Genomic DNA, 22,025 nt, shown 5'->3' with positions numbered 1-22,025 from the left:
AGAACCTTTGCTCCCGGAGTTGTGGCTTTATTCATGCCATGAGTGCGTGAATTCATCATCCGCTGTGCGCGATTGGCACACTTTGCATTGCACGATAATCAGCTTTTTTCAATGACGACGAAAACCCGCCCCATCATAACAGATTAATACCCCACGCTGGAAAACCAGAAGTGTCGGACAAGACACGAACAGTGTGGAAAAGGGCACACGGGCGTTCCCACCTCCGAGTAGCACGGTTGGCTACGAACGGTGTAAAAGAAGTTCAACATACACCGACGTTTGGATTTTTTTGCATACGCACGAATGGTTGCGTGCGTTTCACACATTGTTGCGTCTTGTTGCTTGCAAGCCCTTTGTCAATCCACTGCTATGCGGAAGGCCTCCCCGCGCGTTGCCGATGATTGAAGGTGGTTCGACCACATACTTCACCACGCCGGGCAGAGTGAGTTTGGTGCGGAAAAGGAGCCACCGATGTTTAGCCGTGGCCGGGATTCGTGCTCGGATAACCGCGTTCGCAGCACAGTGCGTGAACCGCCGAGCCAACACAACTGCACCACGTGTGGCCGAAGACGGACCATTAGCATATTTCAAGTGGTACATGAAAGCGTGCAATATTCGAGTCGCATCGCTATCTCATTAAACAATCGTGTTTTAATTGATCAGAAGCTTGGCATGGCAAACTTTTGAATGTTGCATGAGGGTATAAGGTAATCTGTTGAATTTGTTCCCTTTTACCTCGAATCAAAGGCTCGCGTGAATTAATAAAACTGAATAAAATTATGATCTATAAGGGAACAACGTTTTATGCGGTCCCCCGATCATTTCGACGAGGATGTTCATTACGTGCAGCAGCAGCAGCCATCTATCCACTGCTGAATGAAGGCCTCCTCAATCCCGCTTAGAACCTGCTACACAAGGCGAGTTTATCGCTCCATCTTTCAGCAGCCCATTGACGAACTGGAGTCGATGTATCATGCAAAGATGGAACTGTCCTGTGCCTAAGGTCAACAGCCCCCACCTCAACAAGGTGGTGTCTGAGGTAGTGCAGCAGGTAGGTTCCCGACCTGTTATCTGTGCGGAGTTTTGAGTAGTGCCCTCCCATATGCATGCTTGTGTAGTGACAACTCAGAGACGATACGACTTGGAGGGACTTTTATTTCACGAGCACCATCGGTATAATACACACCCTACGTAGGTACACACTTTTACTGTTGCTAGCCTATACACAACACCACGTGGGTACACACTATTCCTGTTGCTAGCCTATACACAACACCACGTGGGTACACACTATCACTGTTGCTAGCCTATACACAACACTAACCGTCTAACACTGACGGTGCTGAACCGAGACAGAACTCTGGCAATATCGAGTGGCGACGACCGCGACGATGGCGACCATCTTGAACAGCACGAGGGGGATCCCACTCCCAAAATCCCCGAGGTCCCCCACAGGGGCCCTCTTATACGGTCAGCGTGGCCTCACTCCGCCCCGGCCACGCCCCCTTTCTGGAACCTACCAGCGGGTTCCTGGTGGGCCCCTTCTGTGACCTTTCCCCGAGATCCCCCCTCGTGTATATCCTGGCCTGCTGGCGTCAGAACTGCCGTACACCGCAGATCCCCTTTTCTGCCAGCAGCCAGCACTATGCCACTACACGTGTGTAGTGATTGTAGCATCACTACTGTGTACACACGCACACGTGTGACGTCACTATGCGGGGGAGCGTCACTACCACGCAGGTCTACACACACATGACGTCATCCCGGCTGGAGGCGGGAATGACGTCAGGGCGGGTTCTGGACTCGGGAGGCCACATGGGTGGTGTGAGGTCGTGGCACTCTCTGTGACCCCGGCTGGACACGTGACTGGACTCCAGTGGGGGCCTAGGGGACACCTCGGGGGGCTTCGAGAGGGTTATCGAAGGGAGGCGTGGCCGGGGCGGGGCCCGGGCACGCCGAGGCCCATATAAGCAGCCTCCTCACGAGGTTCGAGGCTGCCCGCATCAAGAATGAAGATGCATCGTGAAGACGTCAAGTAGAGTCAAGCCTCCAGTCAGCGGACCTGCCAGTAGCCCACCTGGCTGGGTCACGCTAGAGTATCTGAGAAGTGTGTGTTAGCTAGAGTAAGTCGGTGGTCACCACCCTATGCGTAATGTAAGAGTTAACTGTTGTGTTTATTAATGAATAAGTGTTGCCTCCCAAGAAGTTGTGTGTGCACCTAATTAGAACCCACTACACATGTGTAGTGGGTTCTACGGAGGCATATACTTGAACTTGGAGGCAACACGTTTATTCTCACACCCCAACAGGGTAACTACATAAACGTACACTGGTTAACTAGACCACAACGGGGTAACTACTTAACCGGGTCAGTCAGTAACACACTGCCTGACCCACGATGCCGAGCGTAAAGACCGAGGATCAAAGAAGCGTAGCACCGACGGGTTCCATTCCAACAAACAGCCTCGATTGCTCTCGGGACCTGTCCTTTATGCTGCCGAGCGCGGCCTCGCTCTGCCCTAGGCCATGCCCCCTTCTGGAACTCACCAGAAGGTTCTCGTCCGAGCATGACGTGTACCTCGAGCCCCCTTTAACCGCCCTCGCGCCGGTCACGTGCCCTCTCGGGGTCACCCAGACTGTCATGTCCTCACATGCCCTCTCTTTTGACCGTTGTCTGAACCATGCCCTCTAGGGCCTGCTTCCATGCCATAGCTGCTCCGGTGCCAGAGAGAGGCTCAGGACTTACAATTCCACTCTTATGACAGCAGCTGGCGCTAACCATTACAGTGACTTCATTTACGTCACTACACATCCATGGGTTTTCTGACGACCAAATTACACGGAATCGGCCCAATCCTGTCCGATGTTAGAAGCCAAAAAAAACCGGGTTGAGGCCTTTTTTAACTTGGAGGTTGTCCAGGGCTCGTGTAAATATTGGCGTCATTGTTGCTAAGCCTCCCGTGTCACCGTCAAATGTCACGGACTTCGTGACTGATAAGCGCACGCAGGGAACTTTGCCCCCTTGTTATCCTGTGACCGTAAAGTTGAGGTTGAACTCCCGATATATATACACCATCCCTTTGCCCTCAACCACAGCACATCCCAACATCCCAAATCACACACACACGCATGAGACATACGCATATACCTGCTACCTTGAACCTGTACTGCTACGTGTTGTGCAATTGATGTTAGCAAGCACTGATTAAGGCCGGCACAGCACGCGAAGGTGGCACTTAGGATAGCTGCATCACGCCCGGCCGCCTTTGTCTCCCCCAACATGCTCACCCACAGCACCATGGTCATTTGAGGCCGAGTCAACCTACAAAATTGCCATTGCAGTGTTGGGGAGGGGGGGGGGAAGGTAGGGAGTCGTGGATTGGGAAACAAACCCAAAATAGGAGACGGGTCAACATTGCAGAGAAAACGCGTTGGCTTGAGTGGGACCCATCATAGCTCGAAGGGACGATGATGAACAGGAAGTTTCTTTTATTTACGAGGTGAGAACTCATGGGACCAAGGTTGGTCTCATTTGCAACAGTGACGTGGGTCACCAAAGTCACAATAACAAACAAATCGAGTGCATCATTGAAGCAACTGCTGTGTAATTGAGCACATAAAACAACCGTGTCGCGTGAAGAAAGGAAAATACCGCACGCATGTAAATCAACGTTAAAATATCGCCTTCCCTCCAGCGTTTTTTTTTCAAGACCGATCACCGTACAATTTAGTTTCCGAAAGCATTGCGCAGACAGATCTAGAGTGACTTGCACTAAAATGACAACTTGACAAGGGACACACGGTGCCGTACACATCAAATACGCGAGGTTGCGACGCAGCCACCAAAGCGACAGCCTAATGCCACGAGTTCCATTGGCGTCCACGACAAAGATCACTCCGGAGTGAGTGGAGCCTCCGACAAACGGTCAGGACAAGTGCTGTTAGCGAGCGCCTATTTAAGCACGGGATTGGTGACAAGCACCACGCCCGGCCGCCTTTGTCTCGCGAGTGGCGATGTCCACATTTCACACCATGCACTTAAGTATTTGAGGCTGAGTCGACCTAGGGGAGGCCCAGGACCCGCTCGTATAACCACTTTCACAAAGAAAAGAAAACATAGACACGGGCGGATTGCTGTGGGTTTACGATTGCTTAACCTTGGCTTGCGAGCCACAAACATGCTTCTCTATCGCCTCCCAATCCCGCCCTGCAACTTTTTTTCTGTTGCACCGCGAAATTTCGCAATGACTCCACCACTCTCCAGCCCCTCTCACATGTCACAGCCACTCCCCATCCCACCCACCCACCCCTCCCATCTCTCTAAACCCACGACCACACGCTCATTCTTTCAGGTGGAGCTGAGTGCGCAGTGCCCATTGTCACTTGTTCAGTTGTCTCGCTCGCTCGCCCTCTCTATCTCGACAGGTCACAATGGTCTTCTACGACGACCCCGTGTTCGCGTCCTTCGCGACTCACGCCACCGTGGTCCTCTTGAAGATGATGCTGATGGGACCGATCACGGGGTTCTATCGCTTCTCTCGCAAGGTATAAATGACGCCGCATGTGTGTGTGTCGACTCAGCCTCGAATGAGTACCTGTTGCGGTGTGTTAACATCGCCACTGGGGAGACAAAGGCGGCCGGGCGTGGTGCTGGCCACCCACCCCCTCGTGTACCGTGCCGGCCTTCATAGGTGCTCACCAACAACAATTGCCCCAACATTTTGATTTAAAGCTTTCGTGACTGCAGTGATTCATATTCTTGGTTCTTTCGGTAAAGTCACGTTGAAGGGAAACACACCTGATGATGACTGTTTGTGTTGCAGTCGAAACGTCGTGAGAATTTTATTGTTTTATATATATATTTGATTGTTTTATTGTTTCCCTTCAACGTGACTTTACCGAAAGTACCAATAATATACTTGCCCCAACAATCTGTTAATGCTATACGGGGAGTCTTTGTATGTGCGTTCGTGTAGGTGCAGAGAGTATCAGTTTTTGTGTTAATTTCCGCGTGTTATGTATGTGTGTGCCTGCACGTTCACCTGTGCACGCAACAATGCATTCCTGTCCGTATGTGTGCAGAGGAATGTGTGAACGTGCGCATACGTTCATGGGTGCTACTCGAAAAAACGGCACTTGCTCCAAAAGTCTGCTAAGGCCATAATGCAGAGTGGTTCTTAACCTGTACTGCATGCACCCCCAGCAGGTGCGAGATGCCCTTTCTGGGGGTGCGAGACATGACAGATTTTTTTTTAGAAGATAAAAAAAAGTTTCGATGATAATCGAAACAAGTTAAGCACGGGCGCGTCACTACAACTACAGTACTTTGTTTCATCAAACCCTATGTATTTATTAACAAAAATTGTTTTACGACTGAGAACCAAAGAGATGCAAGGCTGCGGTGAAGATTAAGAACCACTGCTAGAAGGGATCAGATCTCTGTCTGTGTACTTATATGTTCATGTGTTTATGGGAGCAGATCGGCGCACTGCATTACGATATCAGCTACCGGCGGCTTGGGCTCAATTCCTGGCCACGGCTAACATCAGTGGCGAGTGATACCTGAACCTATCTTTCCCAGCCCCCATGGGTAGATGTATACACAAGGAACTCTGCAATAGATAAAGATCCGAGGTTTGAGTGTTTCTTGTCTTTAACAATTTCAGTTCTCTGTCTTGAATAACTCCAGTGTCAGGTGATAAACAAGTAACGCGTTACATTCCCCGCGCCAAAGTCTCACGAAAAGAAAGCCTTTGTTACGAGGCAGTCAGTGAATCCTTTTCCTGGTCCATGTGTTGGAACATTTCTCACACGTTCCGCACGCACAAGTAGCTTAGTAGGCATGCTGGTGTGGTGTAGTGGCATTAGTAGTTAGCACACTGGACTTAAAATCTATCAAGAGGTCGCCAATTCGATTCGTGTTGGTAGTTTGGAGAGAAAAATTGGCTAAATCCTCACCCACAGTATCCCACACAGCCACCTCTTGTCTACCCAGCAATATCAATTGGCGCGACAGAGTTAATCAGTGGGCAGGTCGCACACGGCGGGGTAAAGTGTGGATACTCTGGACTTTCCACTTGCAGAGGGGGGGCCCATTTGCCAGCGGTAGGCCTGAGCAAGCAATTGCACGGGCTGCGACCTTTACATTTGCACGTGCATCAGCTGCTGCGAACACGTTTTAGCAAGAACACGTTTGAGATATGGTGGACTGTGGACTGGAATGAACGGGTGAGGGTGGTGTGATTTTTGGGAGCGTGTGGAGTCCACTTACACTCTGCGTGTGTTTTCAATTAGACTGAATGTGGCGTGTGTGTGTGTATATATATCGCAGTTGTGAAAAAAAAGCACCTACCATTCAGCCCTGCATGAACTTGTGGGGCAAAGGTTATTAGCGAGCACCGATTATTATTAAAGGATCGTAGGAGGCGCCTCACACGCGCATGAGTGAGTGATGCGCTTCAGAATCAGGTCCCTACCCACTATGTCTCCACAATGCTGACGAGCACCACACTGGTGCCGCTTGTGCTGCACTCACGTCATGTCGAGCTCACCGAGGAGACGGCTCACCTAAGGCCTGCACGTGATTGACGACCGCCAGCGATGCGAACAATTCGGGTTTGCGATTCAATTCCAAGGATCCGATCTTGGTTGTTTTTTTTTATCCTTCCACTGTGTGGTGGATGTAACGCCTCTAGTGGCTGCAGCGGTGGCCAGAAAAAAATCACAACATGGGCTTTTTAAACCATTTAAAACAAAATTATTATTTGTATTTTACCAGGTGTGAGGTCCACTGAGCTCTCTTTCGCAAAGCAACCTGGACACAAATGATCGCGCAACAAAGTGGCTTATCTTCTTTGGTTCTTTCGGTAAAGTCACGTAGAATGAGAATAAAATAATAAAATAATAAAATAAAATAACACAATAAAATTCTCACGACGTTTCGGCCACAACACAAGTGGCCTTCTTCAGGTGAAAGGAACAAACCTGTCGGGACGACAGAGCTTCAATGAACGTTGTTAAGATTCGTAGCGTCTTTTAAGCTGGTTTAGAGAAGTGAAGCACTTTGACAAAGGGGTTTATTTTTCGATTTAAAGCTTTCGTGACTGCAAGGATTCATCTTCTTTGGTTCTTTCGGTAAAGTCACGTAGAATGAGAATAAAATAATAAATTGATAAAATAAAATAACACAATAATATTCTCACGACGTTTCGGCCACAACACAAGCGGCCTTCATCAGTTGAAGGGACGAGACTGTCTGGAGGACAGCGCTGGAGTGAAAAAGCCACGCTCAGATCGCGACCTTTAAGCTGTGTGAGAAGAAACAAAGCGCCTTGACAAAGGAATTAGCATAGAATTTAGCATTGAAATGGCTAAGTGATTAGCTTGTGACTGGTCACAGAAATGGCTATGTTAAAGTTAAAGCATACACATCCGCAGAGGCACCCCTTGACAAAGGAATTAGCATAGAATTTAGCATTGAAATAGCTAAGTAAAAGCCTACACATCCGCAGAGGCACCCCTTGACAAAGGAATTAGCATAGAATTTAGCATTAAAATAGCTGAATGATTAGCTTGTAACTGGTCACAGAAATAGCTATGTTAAAGTCAGAGCATACACATTCACAGAGGCATCTAGTACAAATCAAACAGGAGAATTTAGCATTGAAATAACTAGGCGAATTTAGCATTGAAATAACTGAGTGATTAGCTTGTGACTGGTCACAGAAATGGCTATGTTGAAGTCAAGGCCTACACATTTGAGCTATTCACAGTAACTGGGTATACACTACAATATATAATGAATACTATATAGTGAACCCATACAAAACTAAAATATAAATTACTTCAATGTTATCAATACACTCTATATAGTCTCCAATCAGCTAAGCTACCAACAATAAGTCGTTATATATCACAATGCTATATGGCAAAAAAATGGGTGGATTTTTACCCTCAACTTTAGCAACACGGATAGCTACGGGCCCCGTTCAGACGGACGAGTTCATCCATGGTCAGAACAGAGGAGGGGGAGAGAGACAGCTGCGAGGCGCTGTTATACTCCATGTTGTAAACCATACCATTAACCGTGGTGTGAGAGGTATTAAGAGTCAATGCCAACGAAAGAGCTGCGGTCTGAAGGTCATCGTAAAATACAATTAATTAAGAACGGAAATGGTTTAAAACATCTTTCCAATGGTTACTAAGCCAGAATCCATCTTCTCGGTTGAAATTGTCTCTGTGCTTGTATATGTGAATGGCCTCATGAACGAATCTCTCATGTTAGCCGGTTGGTTTGCAAAGAACCTCCGTCTTGGAGAAGTCAATGTCATGTGAGCCCACTGAATTATAACAGTGATTTGTCAAGGCGCTTTGTTTCTTCTCACACAGCTTAAAGGTCGCGATCTGAGCATGGCTTTTTCACTCCAGCACTGTCCTCCAGACAGTCTCGTTCCTTCACCTGATGAAGGCCGCTTGTGTTGTGGCCGAAACGTCGTGAGAATATTATTGTGTTATTTTATCAATTTATTATTTTATTCTCATTCTACGTGACTTTACCGAAAGAACCAAAGAAGAGGAAAAAGGGGTTTACATATCAAACAGGAGAATTTAGCATTGAAATAGCTGAGGGATTAGCTTGTGACTGGTCACAGAAATGGCTATGTTAAAGTCAAAGCCTGCACATCCACAGAGGCACCTAGTACAAATCAAACAGGAGAATTTAGCATTGAAATAGCTGAGTGATTAGCTTGTGACTGGTCACAGAAATGGCTATGTTAAAGTCAAAGCCTACACATCCACAGAGGCACCTAGTATAAATCAAACAGGAGACTTTAGCATTGAAATAACTGAGGGATTAGCTTGTGACTGGTCATAGAAATAGCTATGTTAAAGTCAAAGCCTACACATCCACAGAGGCACCTAGTACATGGACGCCAAAGGGGCTGCCACAACTCAACTATCATACAACTATCAACTATCATACAGTAAACCAATGTGTCACAAGCTAATCACTCAGCTATTTCAATGCTAAATTATCCTGTTTGATTTGTACTCGGTGCCTCTGTGGATGTGTAGGCTTTGACTTTAACACAGCTATTTCTGTGACCAGTCACAAGCTAATCCCTCAGCTATTTCAATGCTAAATTCTCCTGTTTGATATGTAAACCCCTTTGTCAAGGTGCCTCACTTCTCTAAACCAGCTTAAAAGACGCTACGAATCTTAACAACGTTCAATGAAGCTCTGTCGTCCCGACAGGTTTGTTCCTTTCACCTGAAGAAGGCCACTTGTGTTGTGGCCGAAACGTCGTGAGAATTTTATTGTGTGCTTTTATTTTATTATTTTATTCTCATTCTACGTGACTTTACCGAAAGAACCAAAGAAGATGAATCCTTGCAGTCATGAAAGCTTTAAATCGAAAAGTGGCTTATCACGTGGAAATTTATCACAGCCAAATACTCTAAACGCATGTTGCGAAATGTTGAGGGAAAAACCGGAGGACCCAGACAAAAATACACGCGACCACGGGGAGACCATGCAAACTCCAAATATACAGCCGTTCGTGAGGGTCGGGATCGAACCCATGATGACCTCCTGCATACCAGGCGAGGGAGTTAACATCTCGCCTGCTGGATGAGGGCCTTTCCACACCGCGTAGGTCGTTGGAACACACTTCATGTTGGTCAGTGTGGGTTGGTGATTCAAATTATTGGATTGTGCTGCAACATACTCGAATCTTTTATGGACGATTCGATACCTGCGTCGCGATGGTCAGAATTGGCCTTATTCGACTGATCAATGCATCGTCTCGCGTGCCTAATTTGGCCTCGGGGTGAGGTCCGCACGTTTGTGAAGCGGGAAAAACACCATGGCTGGCGTGTGGAGATGTTGGCACAACATCGGTACAATTCGAAGAATAAATAAACCACTTATTTTACTTGTACGCGTAATATCCGAATTGTGATCCCAATTGTTAATTAGCCCATTGGTTCGACGTTAAAAAAAGCCACTTCCCGATTACACCGGCGGTTACGCACGTCGTCAAAAAGTGAAATGTGCGCCCAATAATCGTGGACCAGCCGCCCCTCGGCCGACGCAGCAACAGCGAGCATCAACGACGCCTGTCGCTTTGCTCCTTCCGCCCCTTGTGACGACGCAGGCGTTTTCCAACCCCGAAGACTGCATGGGCAATAAGGAGGAGGCAAAGAAGAGCCTGCGTACCGACGCGAGCGTGGAGCGCGTCAGGAGGTGAGCTGTCTAAACAACAACACAACAACCACAACAACAAACACCCGCCATTCGCCACTAAGTGGTGACGACGTCACCCAAGGCGCCTGTGCCAGGCCAGGTGCACTTTGAGGCTATCACGTGAAGTGTCGAAGGCTCGCTGGCAGGAGGTGACGGGACAAACCCAGGTGCCATGGGTTGACTTACTTGAGATGAAATGCATACAAAGACAGAGATCCCCCGTGTAGGCTTAACAGACTGTTGGGGCAAGTGCTGTCGGCGAGCAACTATGAAGGCCGGCATGGCACACGAGGGGGTGGGTGGCCAGAAACCGCGCCCGGCCGCCTTTGTTTCCCCTGTGCCAATGTTTATACACTGCACCAGGTACTCATTTGAGGCTGAGTCGACCTAGGGGAGGCTCGGGACCGGTTCAAATATTCTCCACCGTTCTCAGTCGTAACCGGTGAAGCCCAAGAGCGAGAATCAAACTCAGGTCACCGGGTTCGTAGCGCAGCACGCTAACCGCTGCAATACGGCTCCCCACGCACCACACACACACACACATCTGCACCCTCCATAGATCTCCCATTACCCCTTAACAGAGCCCATTAGAGATCTGACAGGAATGAGCCTGCTTCAGCTTGTATTGAAGAAAGCAATAGGCTATGGTTAACCCCGTTCGAACGACACACGGCAGGTGCAAATGAGGTGATGTTGCAATCTGTTCATCACCCAACCGAGCACTGCCCATGATGCGCTTACAAAGGAGGTACCAACGCCACACATCGATCAACCTCTGATGCTGCAGGATGGATCGCCGAACCTACGCCATTAAAATATCTTGTCAGTCGCTCTTCAAATGTCATGCAAAAGAGAGACGTCTTTACGCAGGCGTGGGGTGAGCCGCTAAAACCGAATCGGTCGTGGGCCTCCCCTAGCTCGGCTCGAATGGTGTGTAAATATCTCCACCGAAGAGACAAAGGCGGCTGGGCGTGGTGCTGGCGACATCACCCCCTCGGGCGCCGTGGGGGCCTTCATAGTTGCCATCGCTAACGGCATTCACCCCCAACAGTCTGTTAGGACTATACGGAGGATCTTTGTCTTTGCCTTATATACAGGGTGCTTAACATTTCTTTTAACACTTATATGGGAGTATCCTTTTTAATGGAAAAAGAACGGATTATACACTATAACATGATAACAAATGTATGTAAATAACTTCAAAAAGCCAAATAATCTTCACTTGTTCGCCATCAATGTCGACACGTACCCGGAATCTTCTCCAGGTGGTCTTCAGAGCCCGGAGGAGGCACATTACTTGTGGTATTGTTGCAAATTCTCAGGAGTATGAACATTGTTTCGAAGCACCCCGCATTTGTCGGTACGGCGTAGAGCATCGAAGGCGTAGAATGCTGGCAGGCAGATTTAAGTGGTCGCTCAGCCAGTTTGGAATGGTTTTCGCAGACGCATTCTGTTAAGGCTACACGGCGGGGTTGGGGGTCTTTGTCTCTGGTCTACCAGGTGCCACCAGAACGACATCGAGAACATCCTGCCCTTCCTCGGCGTGGGGCTGCTGTACGCGCTGTCGGGGCCCGACCCGTGGATCGCGCTGCTCCACTTCCGCGTGTTCCTGGCGTCTCGCATCGTGCACACCATCGCGTACCTGGCGCCGCTGCCCCAGCCGACGCGAGCCATCGCCTACCTGCTGGGCGTCCTCTCCACCTTCTCCATGGCCGTGGCGGTGATGAGGCTCCGAATCTTCGTCTGAGCCGGGCGGTTGGGGTGGTCCCCCGATTCGGCTTGGGGGGCGCCGGACGCAACCGAGTGGCCGAAGGTCGAAGGTTGCGATGGTGGAGGAGGCGCAGAGTGGTTTTAGGTTAGCCAATTAGATGATCAAACATTAACAACAAACTAGCCGAATCATAAACTAGTCCTAACCCTCTCACAATGCTCCTGACTAGCCCACCGGCCACGAGTAGTATCTCTATCCCTAACCAACGAGCAACAGCCGTCTTGCTGACCATAACCCTTCCTTTTAATCCAAACAAAATTGCCAACCAGGCACTAGTGCTAGCCCTCTCAATGATGCTACCTCCACCCATAACTCCACCTCATGTGCTTTACCAGGGACCCTCTTAAATGTTTCGTTCACTTTTCAAGCGTTGCCCTCACAGCTTTGAGAGGCCGAGGGATCTAGAGGTGCCAAACCTCCGCAAAATACCCACACAAAAGACCCAAGCAAAAGACCCACGTGCAAATCGCTCCGGCGTTCCCGGTGGCAGGGTTTATACACAAGCTCTCCCTGGGGCAACACTATCTTGAGCCTTTACTGTTCCGATGACGTACGTGTACGTAATCAGTTTTTCTTCCGATTCCATTCCGATGATGTACGTGTACATCATTAAAACAAAAACGGTAGAAAAAAGCTAAAATAACATAACTTTATCAGTACCGAGGCTCTCACAAGGCACAGTTTGGTGCCAGCTATCGTAGAGTGTGGTCGTGTTACATACAGTTCTCTGCGGTGAGTACAATGTCTTTAAAAACAACGGCGCTATCTAAATAATATTAATGCTGAACCGCTTGCGCGTTCCGAGATTCAGAGATAAACGGGACCCACCCTGCAACTTGCAGATGTCTCGGAACGTGAAAGGGTTAAGAGGCACAACCCAAACCACAAAGAGCTAAATTTTGACTTAAAACTTTCGTGACTGCAGGAATTCATATTCTTTGGTTCTTTCGGTAAAGTCACGTAGATAAAACAAAAATGATACAAAATATAAATTTTAAATATTTTTTTATTTATTTTTTCTTTAAATTTTTTATCATTTTTTTTTTATCTACGTGACTTTACCGAAAGAACCAAATAATACAAAGAGCTATTGCAGACATATATATACCCATACCCGGGACGTGTGTTCCTGTGGGGCTGCATGGGTGGCAGCAGAGAGCAGTGCAGTAAAAATGCATTGTTGCACAGTTCTTCTATGCTCCCAACCCGCACTGGCCAGCCAGCATGGTGCCGTATGGTCAAATAACCCCAATGATCCACGTGGCGTGGGGAGGCCCTTATCGAGCAGTGGGTTGGCAAAAGGAAGGCGAATGCGCGTGTCCACGAGTGTCGTTAACGGACCATCCTCACGCGGTTTACTGCGCGTTTGTGCAAATTCTACCGACGGCAACCCCGCTCTGACAGTAAATAATCGGACAACCTCAATCATTTTATGTTTTAATTGTCCACGGCACGCAATGTTGGAACCTGCCGGATATCGCTCGCGTCACCTCGTACGTGGTCTACGCCTGTGCACAGAGCTGTTTTGGTTTTACAAGCGTCGGCGCACCCCCCACCCCCCAAGTCCCTTCTCTGAGGCTTCATCTCGTCGTGTTACGAATAAATTCGTTGATTGATCGCGCGCGTGCTCCCAGTGTCTCGGATAAATCGCGTTAAAACGGAGTTTCTGCCTCCCGTTCCCCCCCCCCCCCCCCACCTTCACTTCACACCACGATTATCACCGCCAGTATGCAATTACCGGCGTAGCAGTGACGCGCCATTAAAGATCCCCGTGACGTCGTTCGCGAGAGGAGGCCGTCGTGCCCCAGCGTCACGGCCCAAACATTTGCAAGATTCGGTAAACGATTCCGCAGATGACTCAATCGTCACAGCGTCATTCGAGGTGGGGGGGGGCGCATTCCCCGTCTCGGCACGACACCACCCACGTCTCGTGCACCGAAATCTGTCAAGACGGACCCCTTGAGAGCAATCGTCCAATTCACGCTGGCATATGAAGCGTAGCGCTCGATCGCCGCCCTATATCGACGTGGGGGATCAAATACAAATTACGACCGTGGGGAGCACAGGGTATTGCAATTTGATGACCCAATTTGAAAAACCGCTACCATTCCATTAGAGCGTAAATGTAAAGATTATTCAAATTACAATTTGGGTCACTTATTGTCCTCATGCCGGCATCGTGTGTTCAAAGTTGACCCTCTGCTCCGCAATCTTTTTGCGGACTAATTGTGAATCTCATTATTAAAGCGAGGTTTTTGTTTTCTTCTTCATAATACCAAACTGAACCGGTGTTTCCCGGCGGTGGTGGCTGTACGCACGTGGCCTTGGGAGACAGCAAGGGTTGGTGGATCACACACGCGCGCTGCGTGCGACGATCCCTTCGCCGTGGGCGTCGAGGACGTGCCGCCACCCTGGCTCGCCGCAGGGAGGGGATCGGAGCGCTCCGCTTTCCTCCCACTTGTCAAATGAGCACGACTTGGTGTGAACGCATCTCAACAGGACTGTCAATAGCGGTGGGGTGCGAGGCCCCGGGGTGTGTGGCCATACACTCCCCCACCCCTCCCCAAAGCACGGGGCAGTCGCCTCAAGATTTGCCGTCCGCCCTAGGGTCAGCTCTCCATCTCAATGAAATATGCGCGCCTCCGTGTTTTCGGATTGTGCATCTTTTTTCTGATGCGGTTGCATCGATGAAGCTGGATGTAGAAAATCTAACGATTTATAACGACAATCATGAGTTTATGATTATTTTATGCAGTCGTAACACGTGGGATTCACCCGATTATTGTTTAAAAAACGATCGCTGTGTATGTCACGTGCGACGGACACGTAAATACACACGCACATGGGGCTTCTGAATTTGAATCAGAATGTATCAACGGCACGTGTGACGCACCTGCACATAGTGCTGTTCGCGAGCACCTATTAAGGCAGGCAGGGCACACGGAGGAGGAGGTGGGGGGTATGGCCAGCACCACGCCCGGCTTCCTTTGTCTCCCCAGTGGCGGTGCCTACACGCCACACCAGGTGTTAATGTAAGGCTGAGTAGACCTAGGGGAGGCCCAGGAGTGGTTCAGATATTCCCCACGAATGTTGGCCGTGGTCGAGAATCCAACTCTTTAAGTTTATTTTTGAGTCCTCTCTCTGGTTGCCTTTCTCAGAAGCTTTATCATTGTAATAATACGCGATCACAATACTCTGTGACAACACTGTTAACTTTTTACAGTTAATTGTTGACTTGTCATTGTTGTCAGAGGCGAAGTAAGGACAGCTCAAGGGCTGTGGCAATCGGTCAGGTGGGGCCCCAACATTTGATTTCTCTCTCGCACGATCGCACCGAGGCATTTTCATTAAAAAATAAAACCGCGTTTTAAATAAGTGTTTTGTTATTCTTAGCTCTTTCGGCAAAGTCACGTTGAAGGGAAACAATAAAGTAAAAAGTATATAATTATTTATAATATATATTTATTATTTTATTGTTTCCCTTCAACGTGACTTTACCGAAAGAGCTAAGAATATGAATTACTGCAGTCACGAAAGCTTTAAATCTAAATTTAAGTTTTTTGTTCTTTTACACACTTGTTCAAAGCAAATTTCATGGTGCTTTTCAAGGGGGCCCCGACTCGTAGCTTTGGCCACCGGGGGGGGCAAGGTCCCCCTCCCCTGTGCAACGCTCGCAACGCCAATGCGGATATCTCCTTGGGTGTCCAATCCCGTTGCTGTGTTGAACGACCACACTGCCGGTTCGATACTTCGCTTATCTCTCTGCGTCTTCACCTCGCACTGCTCGATTCTTTGAATTCCATCTCCCATGATCGACTATTCTCTCCCCCCCTTCCTCCTGCTGGTCAAATTCTTAGACTGTGCAATTTCTTTGTTGTTTGTTGTTGTTGTTGCTCTGGAGACCGGGAGATCGATGATCGATGTCCAGTCGCCGCGTTAATAGTCCATCATAAAGGAGGTTTTTTTTTTGGGGGGGGGGCTGGGTGACATCGCGCATTATAATAAACGTGCCGTTAACACCTCCACCACCCGACACAGCCAATTTGTTATGTTTGTCACGTAAACAAAACGTGTCAATTCGTTATTAGTACATTACACCGGTTGTGTGTTGGAGAGTCAACCCACGGCGTTTACAATGTGAGTTCTGTGACGTTTCGCCGGAGATTACAATAACAACAACAACCAACGTCATCAGGCGAGTTTCTGATTGTTGCTGGCCGCTTGGCCTTTTGGACCTTCTTGTTTGTGCTCAACAACCGCAATATATACACGTCTGGATATGCTATATTGTGTAGATATATATACACACGTAGAATTGGAATATTTTTTTTATTATGTTGGTGCAGGTGTATCCGCAATTAGATTGTACATTTATTAAATTTGCATAATGGTCGTTCTTGCGCTGCTGGGACTGATGAAAAGGCGCTTCATAGAATTGTTCCTGCATCCTCACGCAGACTCAAAACGCTGACAAAGATCCCCCGTATAGCCTTCAACTGATTGTTGGGGCAAGTGCTGTTAGCGAGTAGCACCTGTGAAGGCCACTGCCACAAGGGCCTGGTGTGTGGCCAGAAACCACGCCAGACCGCCTTTGTATCCCCAGCAGCATGTGTTATATTCTGGGTTCTTTCGATAAAGTCCCGTAGAAGGGAAACAATAAAATAAAAATATATATATATAAAACAATACAATTCTCACGACGTTTCGACTGCAACACAAGCAATCATCAGGTGTAAAAACCACATCAAGAAAATTTGAAAAAAGTGGCGTTTTTTAACGTTAGCACCTCGGAGAGCGATTTGGCAGTTATTCAGATGGACGAGTCCATCTATGTTCGAAAAAGAGGAGGAGGGAGACGAAAATAATGGATGCGGTCTGAAAGCCACCGTAAGGGTGAACAATCAATTAAGACCCGAAATGGTTTATCAAATCCTTCCAATGATTGCTAAGCCAGAATCCATCTTCTCAGTTGAAATTGTCTCTGTGTTTGTATATGTGGATAGCCTCATGAACGAATTTCTCATGGTAGCCAGATGGCTTGCAGAGAACCTCTGGCTTGGAGAAGTCAATGTCATATGAGCCTACTGAATTATAACAATGATCTGCCACGGCCGAGGTGTTGGTCCTACCGTGTTTTAGGTCTGCTTTGTGTTCACGGATGCGGTCCGAGACATGTCGTTTGGTTTCTCCAATGTAACTACTACCACAGAAGCAACTTAGTTTGTAGTCGCCAGGGTATTGTATGTCCGGAATCACATCTTTTACAGACGGAACCAGATCACGGATTTTATGTAATGTGTTGAATCGGACCTGGATCTTGTGTTTATTAAAGATTTTGGAGATATTTTTTTGTGGTCCCCGCAATGTAGGACCAACACCTCGGCCGTGGCAGATCACTGTTATAATTCAGTAGGCTCACATGACATTGACTTCTCCAAGACAGAGGTTATCTGCAAGCCATCTGGCTACCATGAGAGATTCGTTCATGAGGCTATCCACATATACAAACAGAAACAATTTAAACCGAGAAGATGGATTCTGGCTTAGCAATCATTGGAAGGATTTGATAAACCATTTCGGGTCTTGATTGTTCACGCTTACGGTGGCTTTCAGACCGCATCCATTATTTTCGTCTCCCCCCTCCTCTTTTCCGAACATAGATGGACTCGTCCATCTGAATAATTGCCAAATCGCTGTCCGTGGTGCTAACGTTAAAAAACGCCACTTTTTTCAAATTTTCTTGCTGTGGTTTTCACACCTGATGATGATTGCTTGTGTTGCAGTCGAAACGTCGTGAGAATTTTATTGTTTTATGTTTTTATTATTTTATTGTTTCCCTTCTACGTGACTTTACAGAAAGAACCAAGAATATGAATCCCTGCTGTCACAAAAGCTTTAAATCAAAATTCATGTGTTTGTTGTTTACACATCACGCCGGGTTCCCTGATTATGGCTGAGTCAACCTACGGGAGACCCATAACCCCATCACCGGTTCAGATATTCGCTACCGATGATGGCCGTGAATGGGAATCGAACTCGGGTCGCCGAGTACGTAGCGCCGGGCAGTAGTAACCACTGCGCCCCCCCCCCCCCCCCCCACACACACATCTATATAACTGTCAGATTTCAATTGCGTCTAGGCACGGCTGCGTGGAATCAATAGCAATGTCCATTTGTGTGAGCCTGTTATGTAAGGCACGTTCTATCAAGCAACGCGTGTATCGTCAATTCTTGGATTCATCATTGTTGTCCTTCGGTTGTATTTTCTGTCAACAAAAAAACAAACCCAGCAGCGTCTGCAAGGATATCGCATCGTCCTGATACACCGAACCCTTACGTCCGGTGGCTGAACACGTGTGACAATTAAATATCGCGTGATAATTTTCACCGGTGCAATCGTCAACCTCTTAATGGAGCCATTAAATCATTATGAACTCGTGCGTACGAGTGAGGTAGTTGCATCGCGATAATGTGACGGCTTGGGAAAGTCTCCATGCAACCCTGGATAGATCGTCGCGTCTGCTGCTGCTTATGATGATGACGTTTCGTAATTCATGTGACAGGGTGTTTAATGCCTTGAGTTCAGCAGACCGCGAGCTTCGGTAATAATTTTAACAGAAACGTGTTATAGCTGACTGTGATAGGTTTCGAACCGGTACTTTTCTACGAAGTGGCTCAAACACCACCAATAATTATAATCACCACCGCCACCTCCGCCACTTCCAAACAAAGACAACACACACCTCGTATTGCCCTAACATCCCGTTGGTGCAAGTGCTGTTCGCGAGCACCTCTTATAATTATTCAGGGGCTGGCGTGGTCGACCCACAGCGCACGGCCGCATTATTTTGACGCCCCAAGGCTGGGTCCACTTAGGAGGACCACGTGGGCCATCGCGATGTCGCTGATGGATTCGGCGGTTGAGAAACTTCAATTCACATGCAAATGTATTCGTCTCGTCAATTCTAATCCATTCCATAGTTACGGAGGGGGCAAGAGAGAAACACAGAGAGAAAGAGAGTGTATTGCTAGACACTTTAATTTACGATGCTGCTGCTGCACTCAAATTGTCGGTTTCCGACCACGACGCGTCTTTCATGCGGCACCTTTTGAAATGCAAATATGTCCTGCCGTCGTCTCGACGCTGGGTAGGAAGGGATGGGAGGGGGGCAGAGGTGATACTGACGAGGGAGGAAGCACAGGTTGTAGACTGACTCTACTCGGTTGTGGAAATTGTGTTTGTTGTTGTGATAATGTGGTGGTAGTGGTGCACGAGCACAAGTAACAACATCTCAGCACATCCGTCAATGATGCTGCCCCAAAAGTAATAAATATATAAAGGCAACACTTAGGGCATTGGTTCTTTTTGCACATCACAATGTATTACCTTTGTTGCAATGGAGATGGATCATCTAAGAGCTCTGTAAAATGACCATTCCCTAAATGCCGTCAATCATGTTGTTATTTTTCCTTTTAGGGCAGTGTTGTTGTCGAATGTGAGTCTTGTTGTTCTACTCGGAGCCGAAGTGTGGTTGGTATTGGCCTCGGTGCAAGGAATGAAATTACCCCGCGACGCTGTCCAATGTCCCCCCCCCCCCCCCCCCGTGGCCGGCTCTTCTCCTTCGACTCTTCGTAGCCCGGAATCCGGGTCCCTCCCGCACGTGTACCTCGGTGCATTTGCACCGTCTGCGCCTGGACACTCACACTCACTCGGTGGCTACATCACTGCCCCGTGAACTCGCAAAGGGACGCGGGGACAGTGGCCAGGCGCGGGTTGGTATGGAACTCTGTTGCAAGGAATTGAACTATGTTAAAACTAATAACTTTTTTTTTTTACCAGGTAAGGCCCACTGAGCGATGTAGCGCTTTGTCAGAAGCGTCCTGGCCACAAATGACAGCTGAACGAAGTGGCTTATCACGTGGTAATATCCAGCATCCAAATACTCTGAACGCGTGTTGCATAAATGTGGAGGGGAAAACCGGAGGACCCGAAGAAAAATCCACGCGACCACGGGGAGAGAGAGGGAGACACGCAGACTCCAAATATGCAGCAGGCGTCAGGGTCTGGATCGAACCCACGACCACCTGCAAACCAGGCGAGGTAGTTAACATCTGGCTATCGCTCCTTCCCCGATGTCAAATGAACATGTGCCTTACTCAAACGAGCATTGGGCGGCGCCCTTCTGCGCCGTTGTTGGTCAGCGATGAGCATTCCACATTCCTACGGCGGGGACGACAACGCAGAATATTAAAGTAGGCTGCTATATGATCACAAACGTGGACTTTTAACGAAGCAAATGGAACATATACCTCAAAGTGTGGTATCGAGAGAAGCGTGTTTTTGGGATTACACTGAGAGACAGAAGGAGGAACGTGTGTATGTTGAACTCCTTTCGCACCGTACGTAGCCAACCATGCTAATGGGAGGTGCGTAAATTCCAGCGGCGTTCATACGAACGCAGGGCAAAGCAAAACTGTGGACCGGTTTCGACAGACAGCGTCTCATCGGCAGAGTATTCGCGAGACGGTGTCTCCCTCATCCTCATCTTTCAACGAGATTAACTGCTGTCTGGCTCGTCCATTGTCACGACATGTGACAAGCACCGTCGCCTCCAACGCCCCCACGCGCGCCGCACGTCTTCACCCATCATTCAGATTTAATTGGGAGCCAGGATCCGCTCCGCCCTATACAACGCGAGACCCGATCGCCGCCTTAATTGCTCTGTCAACATGAACAGGCCCTATTTGTGTGTGTGTCTATCCACTGCTGGATGAGGACGAGGGCTACCCCACACCGCGCGGATTGTTTTGCGTGGCGGAGTTACTCAACGGGAATTTATTTTCTATTTTCTATCTCCGTGAATTTACCGAAGGAACCAATAATATGGGAATTCACCACGCTGGAGAGTGGCGGGGTCAGTGCAGTGTGGGGAGCGTTACAGGCGTGGGGACATATATGTACAGCACAACCGTGTGTTTTGCTACACCGCTCTCAACGTAGCTCCGCTTGCACGACCCACACCGTCTGCGTTCTAGCAACGGCAGAGTCAGGATTTTCAGGTAGGGGGGGGGGGCAACCCCTCCAGCAATGACAAATTGTAGAGGAGTTGTTAGTAAGTAAGGACTTGTCCCTTGCTTTTTATTCGACGCGTGTGCGGCGATGGCGCAGCCATCGATCGAGGTGTCGAATTCGAACCGCGTTGTTTGATCGGCATCACGCTCGCTGAAGGTGTTGATGCCTTCAGGGAAGTCGTGGACTGTAGACGCAACTGCGCACAATTCTGAGTCACTTATAACTGCTTTGCCGCTACTTATTGCGAATTATGGACTCAGACTATTGTCATATCATCTCGTAGAGTCCCTGGCACGTAATAATATGCTACACAGTGGCAGTGGGGGTCGCAAAATGCCGATTCATTACTAATAAACCCCAATGATCCGATCGAAATTAGGGATTTCGATCGGATCATTGGGGGGAGGGGGGGGGCACGTGTAACCCCCCCCCCCCCGGCTCCGCCAGTGGTTGTACGCATGGCGGTCACCCCCGTGGAATCACACCATCCAGGCTCAAGCCCCGTTTAGCTTGCCTGGAAATAATTACAATAAAATAATCTTGCCTGGAATGTCATCCCCTGGTGCGAGGAGTCGATATTGAGCACCGCATCATTGCTCACTTGAGCAGGACACCACGTTGACACCATGTGACCCCCCCTCCCACGCACACCCCCCACACCCCCTGATCCTCGTGTCGATGATGCTCAGACACGCGATCAGAATTTTCATTTCGTGTTGCTGAGACACAGCGAGCACGTGTGGGTTAAAGGGCCTCCACCTGGTTACATGACATGCTTTGAACGTCACCTAATTATCTATTTCCTTCCACCACCCTCAGCTCCCCACTCCCAATTATATTGAACAGCATTTTATTGTTACGGCGCTGTGGTTAGCAGCGGTCTCCGCGATGAACCGAGCTCCTTGAATTAAGTTCCCCGGACACGGATAACCTCA

At 48.6% G+C, this 22,025-nt stretch overlaps 1 protein-coding gene across 1 annotated transcript; it reads left to right on the top strand.

Annotated features, from left to right (window-relative positions):
- The first annotated feature begins 4,319 nt into the window (after positions 1 to 4,319).
- On the top strand, positions 4,320 to 12,249 carry MGST1 (microsomal glutathione S-transferase 1). Its single transcript, XM_032960073.2, has 3 exons — positions 4,320 to 4,545; positions 10,158 to 10,246; positions 11,747 to 12,249. Exons 1-3 carry the CDS (start codon positions 4,432 to 4,434, stop codon positions 11,991 to 11,993), a joined length of 450 nt encoding a protein of 149 aa, XP_032815964.1. The 5' UTR covers positions 4,320 to 4,431; the 3' UTR covers positions 11,994 to 12,249.
- The last annotated feature ends 9,776 nt before the right edge of the window (positions 12,250 to 22,025 follow it).

This window comes from Petromyzon marinus, chromosome 24, assembly GCF_048934315.1.
Source record: "Petromyzon marinus isolate PM22_M1 ecotype Great Lakes invasive population chromosome 24, UKy_Petmar_22M1.pri1.0, whole genome shotgun sequence".
Lineage (NCBI taxonomy): Eukaryota > Metazoa > Chordata > Hyperoartia > Petromyzontiformes > Petromyzontidae > Petromyzon > Petromyzon marinus.
The sequence above is the reverse complement of the archived record's forward strand: the minus strand, read 5'-3'. Positions and strand labels throughout refer to the sequence as shown.